Source organism: Xyrauchen texanus, chromosome 27, assembly GCF_025860055.1.
Source record: "Xyrauchen texanus isolate HMW12.3.18 chromosome 27, RBS_HiC_50CHRs, whole genome shotgun sequence".
Taxonomy (NCBI): domain Eukaryota; kingdom Metazoa; phylum Chordata; class Actinopteri; order Cypriniformes; family Catostomidae; genus Xyrauchen; species Xyrauchen texanus.
The window spans coordinates 39,847,513-39,864,686 of record NC_068302.1 but is presented as its reverse complement, the minus strand read 5'-3'; the positions used below and the strand labels follow the sequence as shown (position 1 = coordinate 39,864,686).

At 40.2% G+C, this 17,174-nt stretch overlaps 1 protein-coding gene across 2 annotated transcripts in view; it reads right to left on the bottom strand.

Moving 5' to 3' along the window:
• Positions 1–17,174, bottom strand: part of LOC127621331 (protein FAM102A-like) — a 33,897-nt gene that overhangs the window by 4,209 nt on the left and 12,514 nt on the right. Inside the window, exons 2-7 of one of the 2 annotated variants that reach the window (XM_052094889.1) lie at positions 10,360–10,480; positions 10,019–10,048; positions 4,192–4,308; positions 4,047–4,093; positions 1,696–1,829; positions 427–528 (exon numbers count right to left, since the gene is read on the bottom strand). In XM_052094889.1, coding sequence (XP_051950849.1) covers positions 427–528; positions 1,696–1,829; positions 4,047–4,093; positions 4,192–4,308; positions 10,019–10,048; positions 10,360–10,480 — 551 coding nt within the window. The remainder of the gene's footprint in view (positions 1–426; positions 529–1,695; positions 1,830–4,046; positions 4,094–4,191; positions 4,309–10,018; positions 10,049–10,359; positions 10,481–17,174) is intronic. The other variant, XM_052094890.1, reaches the window with a different exon arrangement.

Sequence of the window (17,174 nt, the reverse complement as noted above, 5' to 3'; positions counted from 1 at the left end):
GACTTTGTTCTGTGCCATGTTTCAAATGTACTGCATTTATAGCCTTTATAATTACAACTTTTAAGCCACTTCAGAGCCAATACATAAATATCAACAATATCATCATAAGGATGAATTATATCAATATATAATAATCTAGATATAGATTGTAGAAGACACACTGACATCAACATTTTCTATCAGTCTGTTTGTGCTCGGAGTGTTCCTGAAGTGTCAGTAGAAGTCTGTTAAACAAACATTCACATACAATAGTAGCGTGACAGGAGATCAGGGACCTAAAGGGTGGAAAAAAAGACAGGAAGCTGTAGGAGCACTTCCTGAATCTGTAACCGGGACGGCACGCTCGAGAATGTAGAATTTACTGCCGTTTCCGTTCTTGTGAAGAGACAGACAATGTAACACACACACACACACACACACACACACCTGAGAGCTTGCTCTGTTGACTGGCATAACTGGAGTTGCGTGAATGACCCGTGTGAAATGATTCATCTGGACTTTGACTTTGATCTGCATCCTCAGAAAGACCTAAAGAAAAACAGACAAAATATATGTAAAAATATGTATCAAAAAAGAATTAATTCATTTAAATATATACTTACTTGCACAGAAGAGAATTAGTGATATAACTAGTGATATATATATATATATATACCAATAGGCACCATAGTACTTGTGACGGTGTAGGGCGGGGCCGGATCGTGATTCCGCACACCCGTCCCTAATCAGGCTAATCAAGCCTCATAGAGGGATAAAAGCCGACTGGCGACTGCAGTGGGACAAAGAGAGAGTTGTCCGACACCTGTGTATGTGTTTGTCTTTTTGGTTCAGTTTATAATTAAAATATTATTTATATTGTCAAGCCGGTTCTCGCCGCCTCCTTTCCCCATTAATCCCTTTACACTGGTGCCGAAACCCGGGAAGGAGGAGGGATGCGCCATAGTAGAGTTATCGCCACTTCCATCCACCCCAACGGAGCATCCACGGCCATCCGCCGGAGGAGCCTGGCCGCTGACCTCGAGGGGAGGAGGGGTTCCCAACCAAACGCCTGGAGCGGGAGAGACCCCTACCATCCACCAAAAACGTGGCGGGGCGTTCCCTCCGCCAGGGGCCAGAGGTCTGCCTTTGATCCATCTGGGGAGGCACGGCTGTCGTCCCTTAGAGGGTAGAGGAGTAGCCGAGGACCAAGCTGCGGTGTATCGGGGAACCGGCTTGACAATATAACAAATATTTTAATGTAAAACTGAAACAAAAAGACAAACACATACACAGGTGTCGGACAGCTGTCCGTAAATCTCTCTCTCTGTCCCACTGCGGTCTCCAGTCGGCCTTTATCCCTCTCTGAGGCTTGATTAGCCTGATTAGGGGCCGGGTGTGCGGGATCACGACCCGACCAATCCTCCACCAGTCACAGTACTGTTTTTGGACATGGTCCAACGACAATAACATGATTTTTTGAACATGTACCATGGTTTTACCACCTTGGAAAACAATGGAAATACCATTCTGTATCATAATACATTATATACTGTATATCAAAGTGTCACAGTATTCCCATCTTATACCATTATTTTAACATAGTCCCACCACAGTAGTATTTTTAAGGGAAAGCGACAATGGGAATAATAAATCAGATAGCGTGGTTTCCAAACACTAATAAAAGACAGTTGCCTTTAATAAGAAGTGAGCACTTGCCAGAACTGAATATTGAAGGTCTTGGTTTAGACAGTCGAGGTAAAATGACTTCAGGTGTTCCCTCTCCTTTACAGTCCGGCTGCAGGGAAGAGTCTCGACCAGCCACGGGGATATATTTCACAGCGCTTGGAGGACTAACAACAGAAGAAAAAAATGTAATCTCTTCTTGCATAAAATGGACGTAATTAATCAAAAACAACATTTACGGAAGAGGATTAGGGCCAAGAATAAATAAAAAAAATTAAAACATCGAGATTGAAGTCTTTATAATACGAGATTTAACTTGCAATATTTCCAGAACAAAAGTCGAAATAAAATGTTGAGAATGAGTCTGTAAAGGGGCCATTCTTGGACCTTTTCGGAACTCTTGGTACAGGTACAGTCCTATTGCAGTGCACATGAAATACAAAGTCCTTTATAATCAACAACATATGCATGCATTAAGTCAATATCCACTCACTTCTCGCTCAGAAAGGGTGCAGAGTACATGAGTTTCAATCGATGGCTGAAACAAATGAAGATACTTTAAATGTTTTTGTGTGTAAATAATGATCGAAATGTATCAAATTTACTCTCAAGACACATCTGCAGAGTAAGCAGAATAGGTTTGAAGGTGAATTCGGAGATAAATCCTACTACTACTTTCCAGAATTATTATTTTGTTTTTAAAATTTCTCCCCAAATTGGAATGCCCAATTCCCAATGCGCTCCAAGTCCTAGTGGTAGCGTAGCGACTCTCCTCAATCGGCGTGGCGGAGGACGAATCGGAGTTGCCTCCACGTCTGAGACCGTTAATCCGTGCATCTTATCACGTGGCTTGTTGAGCGGGTTACCGCGGAGTCGTAGCACGCGTGGAGGCCCACGCTATTCTCTGCTAACTCACCACATGCCCCACCGAGAGAGAGAACCACATTATAGCGACCACGAGAAGGTTACCCCATGTGACTCTACCCTCCCTAGCAACCGGGCCAATTTGGTTGCTTAAGAGACCTGGCTGGAGTCACTCAGCACGTCCTGGGATTCGAACTCGCGACTCCAGGGGTGGTAGTTGGCATCAGTACTCGCTGAGCTACCCAGACCCCCTCTCTCGCAATACATCACATTTCCTTTAGCTCGAGCAATCTTCAGCACCCTTTCTTCCTCTCTGCAATTCTGAAAGTGCATAATAAGTATCCTAGGAGGGTCGCGATCTCGCCAACCAGAACTTCGGGAATCCATCGCTCCAGGAAGGTTGACGTATCAGACATGTCCGCACCCTCCGGGAGGTTGACGAGGCAAAGACTATTATGGTGACTGCGATTCTCTTGATCTTCCAGTTTGGTGCCGAGGGTCTTTAGCTGCTGCTGGAGGGTAGTTACTGATTTCTGTAATGTGGAGAAATGGTCCTACGTATCGCCAGTACGTTATTCGGCTGTGGTAAGTCTGCCTGAGAACTCAATGATGTCTCGTTTAACCTCTCGTATGGCCGATGTGAGCCCCATGAGTTTCCGAACAGGCCAGTGATTGCACTTATGATGCTAACGTCTTGATTTGTATTAGCATCAGCGCTACCATCTTTGCCATCACTTAGCATGCCAGAGAGTTGTCTTGTTTTCCCAAATTATTTTTTGTTGCGAGCTGAAATGCCGCCATGTTGGAAGCCCAGAAAAAATTATCATTTAATATAAATTTTTTTTTAGGTATGTTGATTGGAGGCTACATTGTACGACAATGGAAATAAATAAATTGAAGGTTTTTATTTATTTAAATATTTGAAGTGAAAATGATCGACTAAACCTTTGGTACATTTTGAGCATGTCAGAATATTAAATATGTTTAAAAAAAAAAAAAAACAGCAATGAACAATGCGGTTTAACAATTTTATTACACAAAATACCGGTACTAGTGTAATAAGACTTTACGCCATCTCGTAGGTAACCTAAATACTAAAAAAGTTGGGAAGTTTCTGGATTCTAAATTTAATTCAAACCTTGATTTATGGGAAAGTATTTTGTATAAGCCCATTCAGACTTTTTGGACTTTCCCAGCACTAAATGACTCTAAATGTTTTAAAATGAAGTTTACTCACTAACAAATTTTAATGATATTTTTTATTGGGTCAAAAATAATTGAAAATTTCTTTTCTACGGGCAGGTCTCCAGAGCAAATACTCTGTGCAGAACTTTAAAAAAACATTTTTTTTTTTTTATTGAATTCAAAGTCACCTTTTCATTATTAACCATTTTATTGCCATCTCACATGCATTGTCTGCTTGCAAAGTGCAATAGAGGTTCAAACATTGCACTGACAAATATAAGCCAAAAGGGGGCGTCATCACCCCTATACTGCAACACAACACAACAAACACTCACGTTTTAAAACACGGATCTCCAGATAAGAGCGTCATCCCAATGGTCACCTTCAGAAAGATGAGACAGAAATGGATTTGATTTTCACAGAACAATTTTACTCTTAAAATAATGCTGCAGTGATGTCAGCTTCTGTTTGACCTCTGACCTTAAGGATGGAGTTGTCCTGTCGGGTGTTTTTGGTGTCGTATCCCTCCAGCAGACAGCAGCGCACGGTGGAGCCCGAGCCAGCAAACTCTGCCATGTTCAGATCAGCAAAGCCCAGCTTGAAATCATCACACACACATTTAACAGCAGACGGTTCAGTCTCAAGTGCAGAATTTTGATCATTCCATGCCAGACGTGTGAAATACGTGCCGATTATAATTTGGCCGCCGCATCTAGCATATGGAGTGCTTCAAAGTTGTTTCTGCTGTTAAACTCGCAAACTCCCTCATTCTATTTGTACTTTTTTCTGCTCAGATCACAAACTATTCATATTGCAGCCTAAAACCAAAAGTTATCTTAGTATTATTTACTTAGGTTACTTAAGAGGCTAAATCCAGATTTAAAGAGACAGTTGAATGAAAAGCGTCAATTCTGTCATCATTTACTCATCCTCATGTTGTTCCAAACATGCATGACATTTTTCCACTGTGTAACACAAAAGATGACATTAGAATGTTAGTCTCAGTCACCATTCACTTTCATTTCATCCAAAACCAAAATTGAATGTGTATTTAGTGAAAATGTTCACTGACCGTTGATCTCCTGTGAGCGGTCACGATAGGGCACGAGTGCAACAGTTCACGCAGCTCCCACGTGACATTGGGGCGTTCAATCGAAAATCATTTTGTTTATCTAAAAAGGTCCTTTACAGCAAGAACACAACACAGCTGCACACACAACAGAGAACAGAACTTACTAAACATGTCTGAAGAGTTTGTAGTCGAAGAATTGATGCATTTCTATGCTCAGCCTTATTTTATTTTTTAAATGGAGTATTCGGAAATCAATCAGAAATGTAGGGAAGCTACAGGCAGCCACAGTCAAACTGTGTCCTAACATGATGGCAATGACACGCAATAAAGGCATATTTTCTATGGTTATCAGAGTTTTCAGCATCGTGCGGGCAACTCCGTCCACTGTGAACTGGCACCAGTCCAAAAACCTACAAATAATAAGGCTGGGCATAGAAATGCATTAATTCTTGGACTACAAACTCTTCAGACATGTTTAGTAAGTTCTGTTCTCTGTTTTGTGTGCAGTTGTGTTCTGTTGTCACTATCACTGCGGAGGACCTGTTTTTAGATAAACAAAACGAGTTTTCGCTTGAACGCCCCAATGCCGTGAAGGGGCTGCGTGAACTGTTGCTCTCATGCCCTATCATGAACACGCACAGGAGATCAATGGTCAGTGAAGATTTTAAATATATAATACATTCGATTTCAGTTTGTTGTAGACTTCTGAATTATACTTTTGTGTTCTTTTGAAGCTTGAAGAGGTGGTCACCATAAACTCCCATTGTATGACATCACTGAGCACAACATTATTTCACAATTTCTCCCTTTGTGTTCAGAAAAAGAAGAAAGTCATATGGAGTCATTTTTGGGTGAACTAATCCTTTAAGTGGCCTTATAAAAGACAGAATCAACCTGCTGCACTACAAGAAATGTATCTGTAGATGCCATAATGTAGGCACTAAATGCCTGTTAATGCTTTATTAGTTACTTAACAGATGTTTAACTAATCCAAAACAGCTTCCAGTACATTCACCAAGCTGGTACTTCAAACTAAGCTTCATTCACGTCGGCTGTCTGAACATTAGGTAAATGTTTAGTAGAGTGATTTTAGTACATCCTGTTGACTTCTTGTAACATCTCGGAACTTCTCCGCTGGACTTTCCTGAACACCTCACGCAACAACATGCATTTATTTAAAGAGCCACTCTCCTGTGGAGCGAGAGTATTTTTAGATCAGGGAAACTCAAACTTAGCCATGTAGGAGGGGGAAATGCAAGGAAAAGTCAATTAACTACTGAAGAATGAGACATTCCTTACCTTTGTGTGCTATCTAGGGCACGTTTATGAGTAACATGGGGTCAGGCTGAGGGTTTATATGTACTTTTATTTGAGAAGTAACATGCATTGGTTATGTAAGATAAGTGTCACATGCCTGAGGACTGCGGTCAAATAACTGCGACTTTATAATGCCGTTTAAATCTTGTAAATGATAAAACCACACAAATGTGTTAATGACATTAAGGTTTGATGTGTTACGCCTCCTTTACACAATAATGCTGTAAAGTAACCAACTCTTCTGTGCTAAAATACTGTGTTTTCTGCACTACCTTTCAACAGCACTGCAACACTGCTACTATCAGCAGTGCGACACAAATAGTGCGACCAGTGTATTCCAATTCCCGAATGAATGACTCTTATGAGTCTGTTCTTTTGAATCTACAGGGCGAAACATACAATGCGACCACTGTAGTCTGATTCCTGAACCAATGATTCTTATGAGTTGGTTCTTTCGAATCTACAGTGAAACACAGTGAGACCAGTGTAGTCCGATTCCCAAACGAATGACTCTTATGAGCCGAATCTTTCGAATCCAAAGCGCGAAACATACAGCGCGACAAGTGTAGTCCGATTCCCTAATTAATGATTCTTATGAGTCATTTCTTTCGACTCGACAGCGCAAAACACGGTGAGACCAGTGTAGTCCGATTCCCGAACTAATGATTCTCCTGAGTCGGTTCCTTTAAATCTACAGCGCAGAATCTTATGAGTTGGTTGTTTTGAATCTACAGCAGCAAATGTACAGTGCGACAAGTGTAGTCTGATTGCCTAATTAATGATTCTTACGAGTCAGTTCTTTCGAATCAACAGCACAAAACACAGTGAGACCAGTGTAGTCCGATTCCCAAACGAATGACTCTTATGAGCCGAATCTTTCGAATCCGAAGTGCGAAACATACAGCACAACCAGAGTAGTCCGAATCCTGAACTAATGATTCTCCTGAGTTGGTTCCTTTAATTCTACAGCGCGAATCTGATGAGTTGGTTGTTTTGAATCTACAGCACCAAACACAAGCGCAACCAGTGTAGTCTGATTCCCTAATTAATGATTCTTATGAGTCATTTCTTTCGACAGCGCAAAACACAGTGAGACCAGTGTAGTCCGATTCCCGAACTAATGACTTTTATGAGCCGAAACTTTTGGCCCCCTCGTGCCACCAAAACTGCGCCAACCCTCATCTCAGAACAGCATTCTGAGATGATATTCTTCTCATCACAATTGTACAGAGTGGTTATCTGAGTTACTGTAGACTTTGTGAGTTCAAACCAGTCTGGCCATTCTCTGTTGAACTCTCTCATCAACAAGACATTTCTATCCACAGAACTGCCACTCACTGGATGTATTTTGTTTTTGGCATATTTAGGAGTAAATTCTAGAGATTGTTGTGTGTGAAAATCCCAGGAATACTCAAACCAGCCCGTCTGGCACCAACAATCATGCCACGGTCCAAATCACTGAGATCACATTTTTCCCCATTCTGATGGTTGATGTGAACATGCATGATTTTATGCACTGCACTGCTGCTGCACGATTGGCTGATTAGATAATCACATGGATGATTGTTGGTATCATAGTCATCAACTACTTTTTTATTAAACAAAGCTAATTATGATGACTATGGACTTGCCCTAATTCTAACCCAAACCTTAAAAGAAAACATTAAACCAAAACCCATCTGAGAGACCATGGGCAATTCAATCGATCAGATATAAAACATCGGAACTTCTCCGCTGGACTTTCCTGAACACCTCACGCAACAACATGCATTTATTTAAAGAGCCGCTCTCCTGTGGAGCGAGAGTATTTTCAGATCAGGGAAACTCAAACTTAGCCATGTAGGAGGGGGAAATGCAAGGAAAAGTCAATTAACTACTGAAGAATGAGACATTCCTTACCTTTGTGTGCTATCTAGGGCAAGTTTATGAGTAACATGGGGTCAGGCTGAGGGTTTATATGTACTTTTATTTGAGAAGTAACATGCATTGGTTATGTAAGATAAGTGTCACATGCCTGAGGACTGCGGTCAAATAACTGCGACTTTATAATGCCGTTTAAATCTTGTAAATGATAAAACCACACAAATGTGTTAATGACATTAAGGTTTGATGTGTTACGCCTCCTTTACACAATAATGCTGTAAAGTAACCAACTCTTCTGTGCTAAAATACTGTGTTTTCTACACTACCTTTCAACAGCACTGCAACACTGCTACTATCAGCAGTGCGACACAAATAGTGCGACCAGTGTATTCCAATTCCCGAATGAATGATTCTTATGAGTCTGTTCTTTTGAATCTACATGGCGAAACATACAATGCGACCACTGTAGTCTGATTCCTGAACCAATGATTCTTATGAGTTGGTTCTTTCGAATCTACAGGGAAACACAGTGAGACCAGTGTAGTCCGATTCCCAAACGAATGACTCTTATGAGCCGAATCTTTCGAATCCAAAGCGCGAAACATACAGCGCGACAAGTGTAGTCTGATTCCCTAATTAATGATTCTTATGAGTCATTTCTTTCGACTCGACAGTGCAAAACACGGTGAGACCAGTGTAGTCCGATTCCCGAACTAATGACTCTTATGACCCAAATCTTTTGAATCTAAAGCACAATATATGCAGCGCAACCAGTGTAGTCCGATTCCCTAATTAATGATTCTTATGAGTCGGTTATTTCGAATCAACCGTGTGAAACACAGTGAGACCAGTGTAGTCCGATTCCCGAACTAATGATTCTCCTGAGTCGGTTCCTTTAAATCTACAGCGAGAATCTTATGAGTTGGTTGTTTTGAATCTACAGCAGCAAATGTACAGTGCGACAAGTGTAGACTGATTGCCTAATTAATGATTCTTACGAGTCAGTTCTTTCGAATCAACAGCACAAAACACAGTGAGACCAGTGTAGTCCGATTCCCAAACGAATGACTCTTATGAGCCGAATCTTTCGAATCCAAAGTGCGAAACATACAGCACAACCAGAATAGTCCGATTCCTGAACTAATGATTCTCCTGAGTTGGTTCCTTTAATTCTACAGCGCGAATCTTATGAGTTGGTTGTTTTGAATCTACAGCACCAAACACAAGCGCAACCAGTGTAGTCTGATTCCCTAATTAATGATTCTTATGAGTCATTTCTTTCGACAGCGCAAAACACAGTGAGACCAGTGTAGTCCGATTCCCGAACTAATGACTTTTATGAGCCGAATCTTTTGGCCCCCTCGTGCCACCAAAACAGCGCCAACCCTCATCTCAGAACAGCACTCTGAGATGATATTCTTCTCATCACAATTGTACAGAGTGGTTATCTGAGTTACTGTAGACTTTGTGAGTTCAAACCAGTCTGGCCATTCTCTGTTGAACTCTCTCATCAACAAGACATTTCTATCCACAGAACTGCCACTCACTGGATGTATTTTGTTTTTGGCATATTTAGGAGTAAATTCTAGAGACTGTTGTGTGTGAAAATCCCAGGAATACTCAAACCAGCCCGTCTGGCACCAACAATCATGCCACGGTCCAAATCACTGAGATCACATTTTTCCCCATTCTGATGGTTGATGTGAACATGCATGATTTTATGCACTGCACTGCTGCTGCACGATTGGCTGATTAGATAATCACATGGATGATTGTTGGTATCATAGTCATCAACTACTTTTTTATTAAACAAAGCTAATTATGATGACTATGGACTTGCCCTAATTCTAACCCAAACCTTAAAAGAAAACATTAAACCAAAACCCATCTGAGAGACCATGGGCAATTCATTCGATCAGATATAAAACATGATTTTATGCCAAGAATTTTGAGGTCCCAAACACTTCGGAAAATGATACATCTTCTGTGCCTTTAAATGGAGAATGTTAAATAACAATTGTTATTCAAATGGACGATATGGAAGCTTTCACTCACCTTTGAATATGCTTTTCCTCCTTTGAGTTCCTGTAATGAAAACAGGAAGAGTCTCATGTTGAGCGAGTGGACAGTCCGACGCTCTGAACGCCATAAATGTTTATCTCCACACACCTAAACAGAACCTCACCCAAACTCCCCGCTCAGCATACACTAAACACCTCCATTAATCAATATATCAAGCTGACAGCATGTGACGAAACGTTACGAAAACGTCGTCTTTAATTTTGTTTTCAAATTTAACTTGAGCTTGGCAACGCCTTATCCCAAACGTCCTCCTGGAGTTTAACCTCAAATAACCCCAAATCAATGAGACCAATCCATTCGAGAATGAATCTTACCTTCCGCACAGAGACTCGACACACACAGGGATCCAGGACTCCAGTGTTAGGGTTGACGCTCATTTTGCACACAAAGGAGAACCTCTTTCTCCAGCGGACAGAGTTCTGATGGACTTCTTCTCTGTGGGGCGACAGAAGAACGATTGAAGACTGTTATTTCAGACACACGCTTGGGTCGGTTCAATCGCACTGATGCAGACAGAACGATAAGGATATGTTGATGTTGGTTGTGATATCTTCTCTCTGCTGATGTTTCAAGCTGTGGGGATGTTTGTTATGACTGGATATGGATTGAGGGTTCGTTCCAGATCTTCAAAAGGCAACAAGCTGAGATCAATAAAACCACACGATTCCTGAACTCAACTAAAGAGAATTAAATCGAGTTAAGAGCCATTTTGAGGCATTTAGTCATATATTTTGAAGGATATTCATGCGGTTCAGACATTTTGCACATTGTTACGTCAAACAGAATGTTCTGTTATTGGTAAATGATTGACACAACACCAACTTTCTGTTCCTACAGCTGAAGACCGCAAACCGATGGCTATTTACTTAACAAATATACAAGCTCTATGTCAAATATGGTTTCCAATAAGTACACACACACAAACTCATGACTGTCTAGAGTAACGTAAAGAGTACCATGATGAACAAACACTGTTGAATATTCACGAGGCTCTGGCCACCTGCTATGCAAATATACATCTAAAAATACAACTGAGCAGATCCACACAACAGCTCTTAGTTCTTCAACGAAAACCAAACCAGACGTTCTAAATTACAGTAACATGTTAACAACATTCATTTTGAATGGCAAATATATAACATTAATGATAAGAGCCGTTTATCAATACTTGCCAGATTGGTTTGTGCATAAATAACATTAAAATATCAGTCAATCATCAGTGTCTGCCGATAAAGGCAACTATCGGACATCAGCCGATTGCTTAAAAACCGGTGACGATAGGGGTCTGGGTAGCTCAGCGAGTAAAGACGCTGACTACCACCCCTGGAGTCGCGAGTTCAAATACAAGGCGTCCCTCAGTCGAGTGACTCCAGCCAGGTCTCCTAAGCAACGAAATTGGCCCAGTTGCTAGGGAGGGTAGAGTCACATGGGGTAACCTCCTCGTGGTCACTATAATGTGGCGGGGCGTGTGGCGAGTTGTGCGTGGATGCCGCGGAGAATAGCGTGAAGCCTCCACACACGCCATGTCTCCGCGGTAACACACTCAACAAGTCACGCGATAAGATGCGTGGATTGACGGTCTCAGACGCGGAGGCAACTGAGATTAGTCCTCCGCCACCTGGATCGAGGCGAGTCACTACGCCACCACGAGGACTTGGAGCGCATTGGGAATTGGGCATTCCAAATTGGGGAGAAAACGCGAGAAAATGAAGAGGAAAAAAAACTAAAAAAAACAGCCGATGATCAGGGCTGATTATTTCATGGAAAATAAAGTTATTATTTACAATTCTATCGAAGTTGTGCAATTAATTATGAGTTATTTGAAACAAGGTACAGCTAGCATAAAAAAGCAGAACCACCAAACTATCGGTATCGGCAGATTTTGTCCTAAATATTCGAATATCGGTCTCATCACAGTAATTAAATTGCACTTGGGCCAGTAATCAACCACCTAGTAACCAACCAGAACACCATTGCAACAAATATCAAAGCCTTGACAATCACCCACAAAATCTATCATCATGTAGGCCACTTTTGCATGGGTAAGCACCACTTTCTAATGTAATATCTAGTGTTAATCATATTGTATAAAGACATAAACAGAGCAGCTAGATAAAATGAACCTGATGAAGGATATTAAAACAACACATCATGAGAGCTTTGGCATGTGCAGCTCAGTGCATCACAGAGTTGCGCAGACGTCTCCATCTACAAAGCAATCTACAATGTGGCTTATCGCCAGCCATGACATCTGTTCCTAATCCTTCTTCACACTCACATACGCTTATACACTTCACACACATGCTGTTCATACCATACTAAGGAGTGGCAATAGCCTAACTCGATTTCATGCTCTTAGATACAGACTGCATACAGCCACAACATTAAAACCACCTGCCTAATATTGTGTAGGTCCCCCTCATGTCGCCAAAACAGCGCCAGATCAATTTTTTCCCCATTCTGATGGTTGATATGAACATTAACTGAAGCTCCTGACCCGTATCTGCATGATTTTATGCACTTCTCTGCTGCTGCACGATTGGTTGGTTAGATAATCGCATGGATGATTGTTGATACCATAGTCCCAAACTCTAACCCCCTGTTTTTTATTAAACAAAGCTAATTATGACTATGGACTTGCCCTAATTCTAACCCAAACCCTAAAAGAAAATGTAACCCAAAACACATCTGAGAAACCATGGGCAATTCAATCGATCAGATATAAAACATGATTTTATGCCAAAAGTTTTGGGCTCCCAAACACTTCAGAAAATCTTCAAAATCAACAAAACATTTTAGTCATGCATCATTTTCAAGTTTCACTTACTTCTAGGGACATAATTACAAACACATACATACACACACAGACACATTCATTCTAAGTATCATCAGTTGCTACAACAATATCTGCTTTTCATTTCTGAAGCACCATTCAGTCGGTCAATAAACCCATGTGAGGTCATCAGATTGTAAACCAGCAGAGAGAGAGACTCTTGTGTGGGTCTTCCAGCACTTGTTATCAGAACCACTGTTGTCTTTTTCCCCCCACATTCTTTTAGAACATTCCAGGGGCCATGGTACATTGTTGTGTCGCTATAGTAACCACAATCACCTCCCATCCATGGCAACACTCACGGAAACAGAGGAGGGAGGGCAGGAGAGGTAAAGAGTGAAAGTTACACCAAACTTCATTGGAGGAACTCACAGAATTTGAATTCCTTGAGGGTGGCCAGTATGCAAACACCAAGAAACCCCCTTGAAATGCCCAAGAAAGCACCAATGTACACCCATACAATGTGCTAAAAGCCACTCGGAACACCTTAGCAACTGCAAAGCAAAACACTGGCAACAACCAACAAAACACTAGTATAATGCCGGCGACTTTTGCACGGTCAAGCATTTTCCTCCGAATATAAATTCCATTTAACATAAAACTGCATATTGCAGTTTCTATATATATATATATATAAATAAAGCTTTCCACAAACACAACAAACAGGCTTTGTGTGTTCTTGCTGTAACACAGAGCATTTTCTCCTTTCATGCTCTCGGCTCGTCTCTCTCCCACGCCGACCAAAGGCAATCCCAATCAAGCGTTCCTCAATGGGTCAATTGTTGGGAGACTCGGGACAATTTAGAGCATACAAAAGATTTGTGAGAAAGCTGCATGTGGAATAAATATGCATTAGACGCTTGCCGTGCAGCCTTGCAGGGTGCAAACTTTTGCTGGGAGAGAAATGTCAAAATGCCAAATTACAGGCAGGTGGATTACTGAAGAATAATAAAAGGGCCACATTTATTATTAAATCTTTAAGGGTGAACAATGAAAAGGAGAGATCATTTAAAAATCGAGCATGTGTCAAGCAGAATTGTAATCTTTGTATTCATGTTGGTTTCATACGAAAAAAAAAAAGCGTTAATACCAATTTCAACTTCTTATATATATATATATATGAGATAGTAAGAATGTCCAGTGGTGTAACTATGAAGTAAAAAAGTACTAAAATATTTCTCTTAACTCTTTAAGCTCTGAAGGTGTTTTTAAAGATGTCCTGTTTCAGTGACATCCCCAAAATGAAAGGCGTATAACTCGACAAAAAGACAAAAACATAGTCAAGTGTAGGGCTGCACAATTAATTGAAATAAAATCGAAATCATGATATGACCTTGTGCGATTACTGAACCGTAAAGGGCTGCGATTTAATTCAATAAATAAATAGTCATCTGGCTTCAAACGAGAGAGCGTGTCGCCCTTAATACACTCCCAGTGACAACAAGTGAAAACGGAAATAATATTACCAACATTCAACAAAATGAAAAGGAAGGAATGCAGATATAATAAATCTATATAACATATTTAGATACTAGGACCTACTTTATATTAAGTGGCCTTAACTACTATGTACTTACTATGCACGTCTTCTGTACATACATGTTGTAGAATAGTAATTACATTTAAAGTACTTTTGTAGTTAGACTGTTAACTTTACCCCTAACCGTTAACCCAAAACCTAACCCCTAATCCTAAACCTAACCCTACCCTTACTCCTAATTCTACCCTTATCTCAACCTCAGTTGCAGCAAATGTGGGAATTTTGCAGAATAAAATGAAGTTACACAGTAAATACATAGTCTTGTATGTCATGTTAGTACATTGTAGTTAAAGCCACCTAATATAAAGTGTGACCAGATACTCTAATATAATGCAAGCCTACTGGTCTACGGGCCCAAGCTGAAATTATAAGCAAAAAATGTGGCATATAAGCAACACCAACATAATTGTCAAAGACATATACTTAGCTATTACGTTCTATATTTTTGTCTGTGAGTAAAACAAATCTGCTGGTTGTATTTTACTCATTGAGAGCTTTCCAACAACATGACACAAGGATATTTGACGAGTTTGATATTTTTACTGATTGCAATAATATGTAAAATGCAATTTTTTGTTTTTATAAATGATCAAAACGGAACACTTTTGATTTGTCTGCTAATTTTAAAGCACTTGTTCAGATTTGGTCATCGTGCTTACATGCATTGGAAATTTTCAAACAACACCGATTTTGTGTTGCTCAAGACTGTAATTGTTAATATTTAGATTTTTGTTTTTCTCTTGCTGGGCTGTCCGAGCTTAAAGGGTTAAACCTGCAAAAAACGTATTTCTAAATTATATAAATAAATTCTATTAATTATATCGCAAATAAATTATTTAATTTATATTAATACAAATGACTATATTAATAAATTATACAAATAAATGATTATTTTATAAATGAATTATATAATTTATTTAAATGTAAATAATGTAATTTATATATAAATGTATCTAATTTAAATGTATATTTCCAAGTCATAATTTGTTTTTAAAAATATTTTTATTTCTTCGTAATGATGAACCATTTTCAATTTCTTGGGGTCAAATTACAAATTCTTTAACTTCATTATTATATAGTTTTTTTTTAAAGAAATGTAATGATGCTCTATGTGATGTCATTTCCTGGTTTCATGGTGTTCTTGTTGCATTAAAATGTCTTCCTGCATGTTGGTTACTGACACACAGACTTTATTTTAAAAGACAAAAGTTTTTCCAATATTTTTCCAAACAAGCTTCACAGCTTTCATTAGACTTATTTGTCTTAACACCCAACACAAATATCAAAAGGCCGATCTAACTATGACTAACCTGGATGATTTTGCAGCAATTGCACTGAATACTAATTTATGCAACATGTATCTATTATACCCAACAAACCCCTTATTGTGCATCATTTGTCTTGAGATGTAGAATGCAGCACACTCAAAAAAAAAAAAAGAAAAAACAAAAGAAAGAGGCTTCATTAAAGAAAGGAAACTCTGAAAAAGAGGGCACATCCATCCCCCTGGCCCAAACCACACCGCCTCTCACGAGAACACAATGCTCACAATGACCTCCTCAAATTCAATAGCAAACTCTGCTTTTCCACGACTAACTAGCATTCACTTTAAACCACAGAATGACCAAAATCCACCTCATCCAGACCACAGGATAACATGCGGTTTAACATTAAACCGCCACAAATCTTTCAGTTGATATCCACCAAGACAGAAACTAAATAACTAAATAACTGACAGTTTGTGTAAGTTTGGAAAACCACTACTTATCCTATTTTAAGAATGGGAATCTTAAGATATTTCAAAATTCTCGTTCCTTCTCCGATTCCTTATAACAGTTCTTTAACGGTTCCAATAACAATAATTTTAGTACTTCACCTTCAAAATGGAGAAATACACTCACAATGATAGTCAATAGGGTAAGGCATTCAAGATGCTTTAAAAAGCAGCTCATATTTTTGTTAAATAGCTTATATATATATATATATATATATTTTTTTTTTTTTTCCCCCATACACCTTTTCTCCCCAATTTGGAATGCCCAAATCCCAATGCACTCTAAGTCCTAAGTCCGGGTGACTTGTTGAGCGTGTTACCACGGCGACATAGCGCGTGTGGAGGTTCATGCCATCCACCGCGGCAATCTATGCACAACTCACCACGTGCCCCACCGAGAGCAAACCACTTTATGACGATCACGAGGAGGTTACCCCGTGTGACTCTCTACCCTCCCTAGCAACCGGGCCAATTTGGTTGCTTAGGAGACCTGGCTGGAGTCACTCAGCATGCCCTGGATTTGACCTCGAAACTGCCAGCATCTTTACCACTGAGCTACCCTTTATTGAGATATAAACTACATATTATCAATAGGCTGAAACATATTGAGATATAATGTGTGTGCGTGCGCGTGTATGTGTGCGTGTGGTCAGATTTCATAAGGCCTGTAGTTCGGCGACTCTCTTCCTGGCCTGCATATGAGTGTTTTGCAGATGATTCACTCTGGCAGAAATGTGCCGTGTTGAAACAGGATTCTTATCTCCCATCCTGTAGCTCAGGCCCGTGTCAGAGTCCATACACCCCAGTGGGGACATGTCAAACCCTGTCAAACATCCCTAGAGCGCTGCGCTCCAATCAGATGGCCTGATGACACAAAGCAGACCTTCCAAATCTAGCTCCTGCCAGACACAGATCCGCTGACTTCCCGTTTGTGCTGGATGACATCGCAGGATAAGAGAAGGTGAAAAGTACAGAGGGTGTT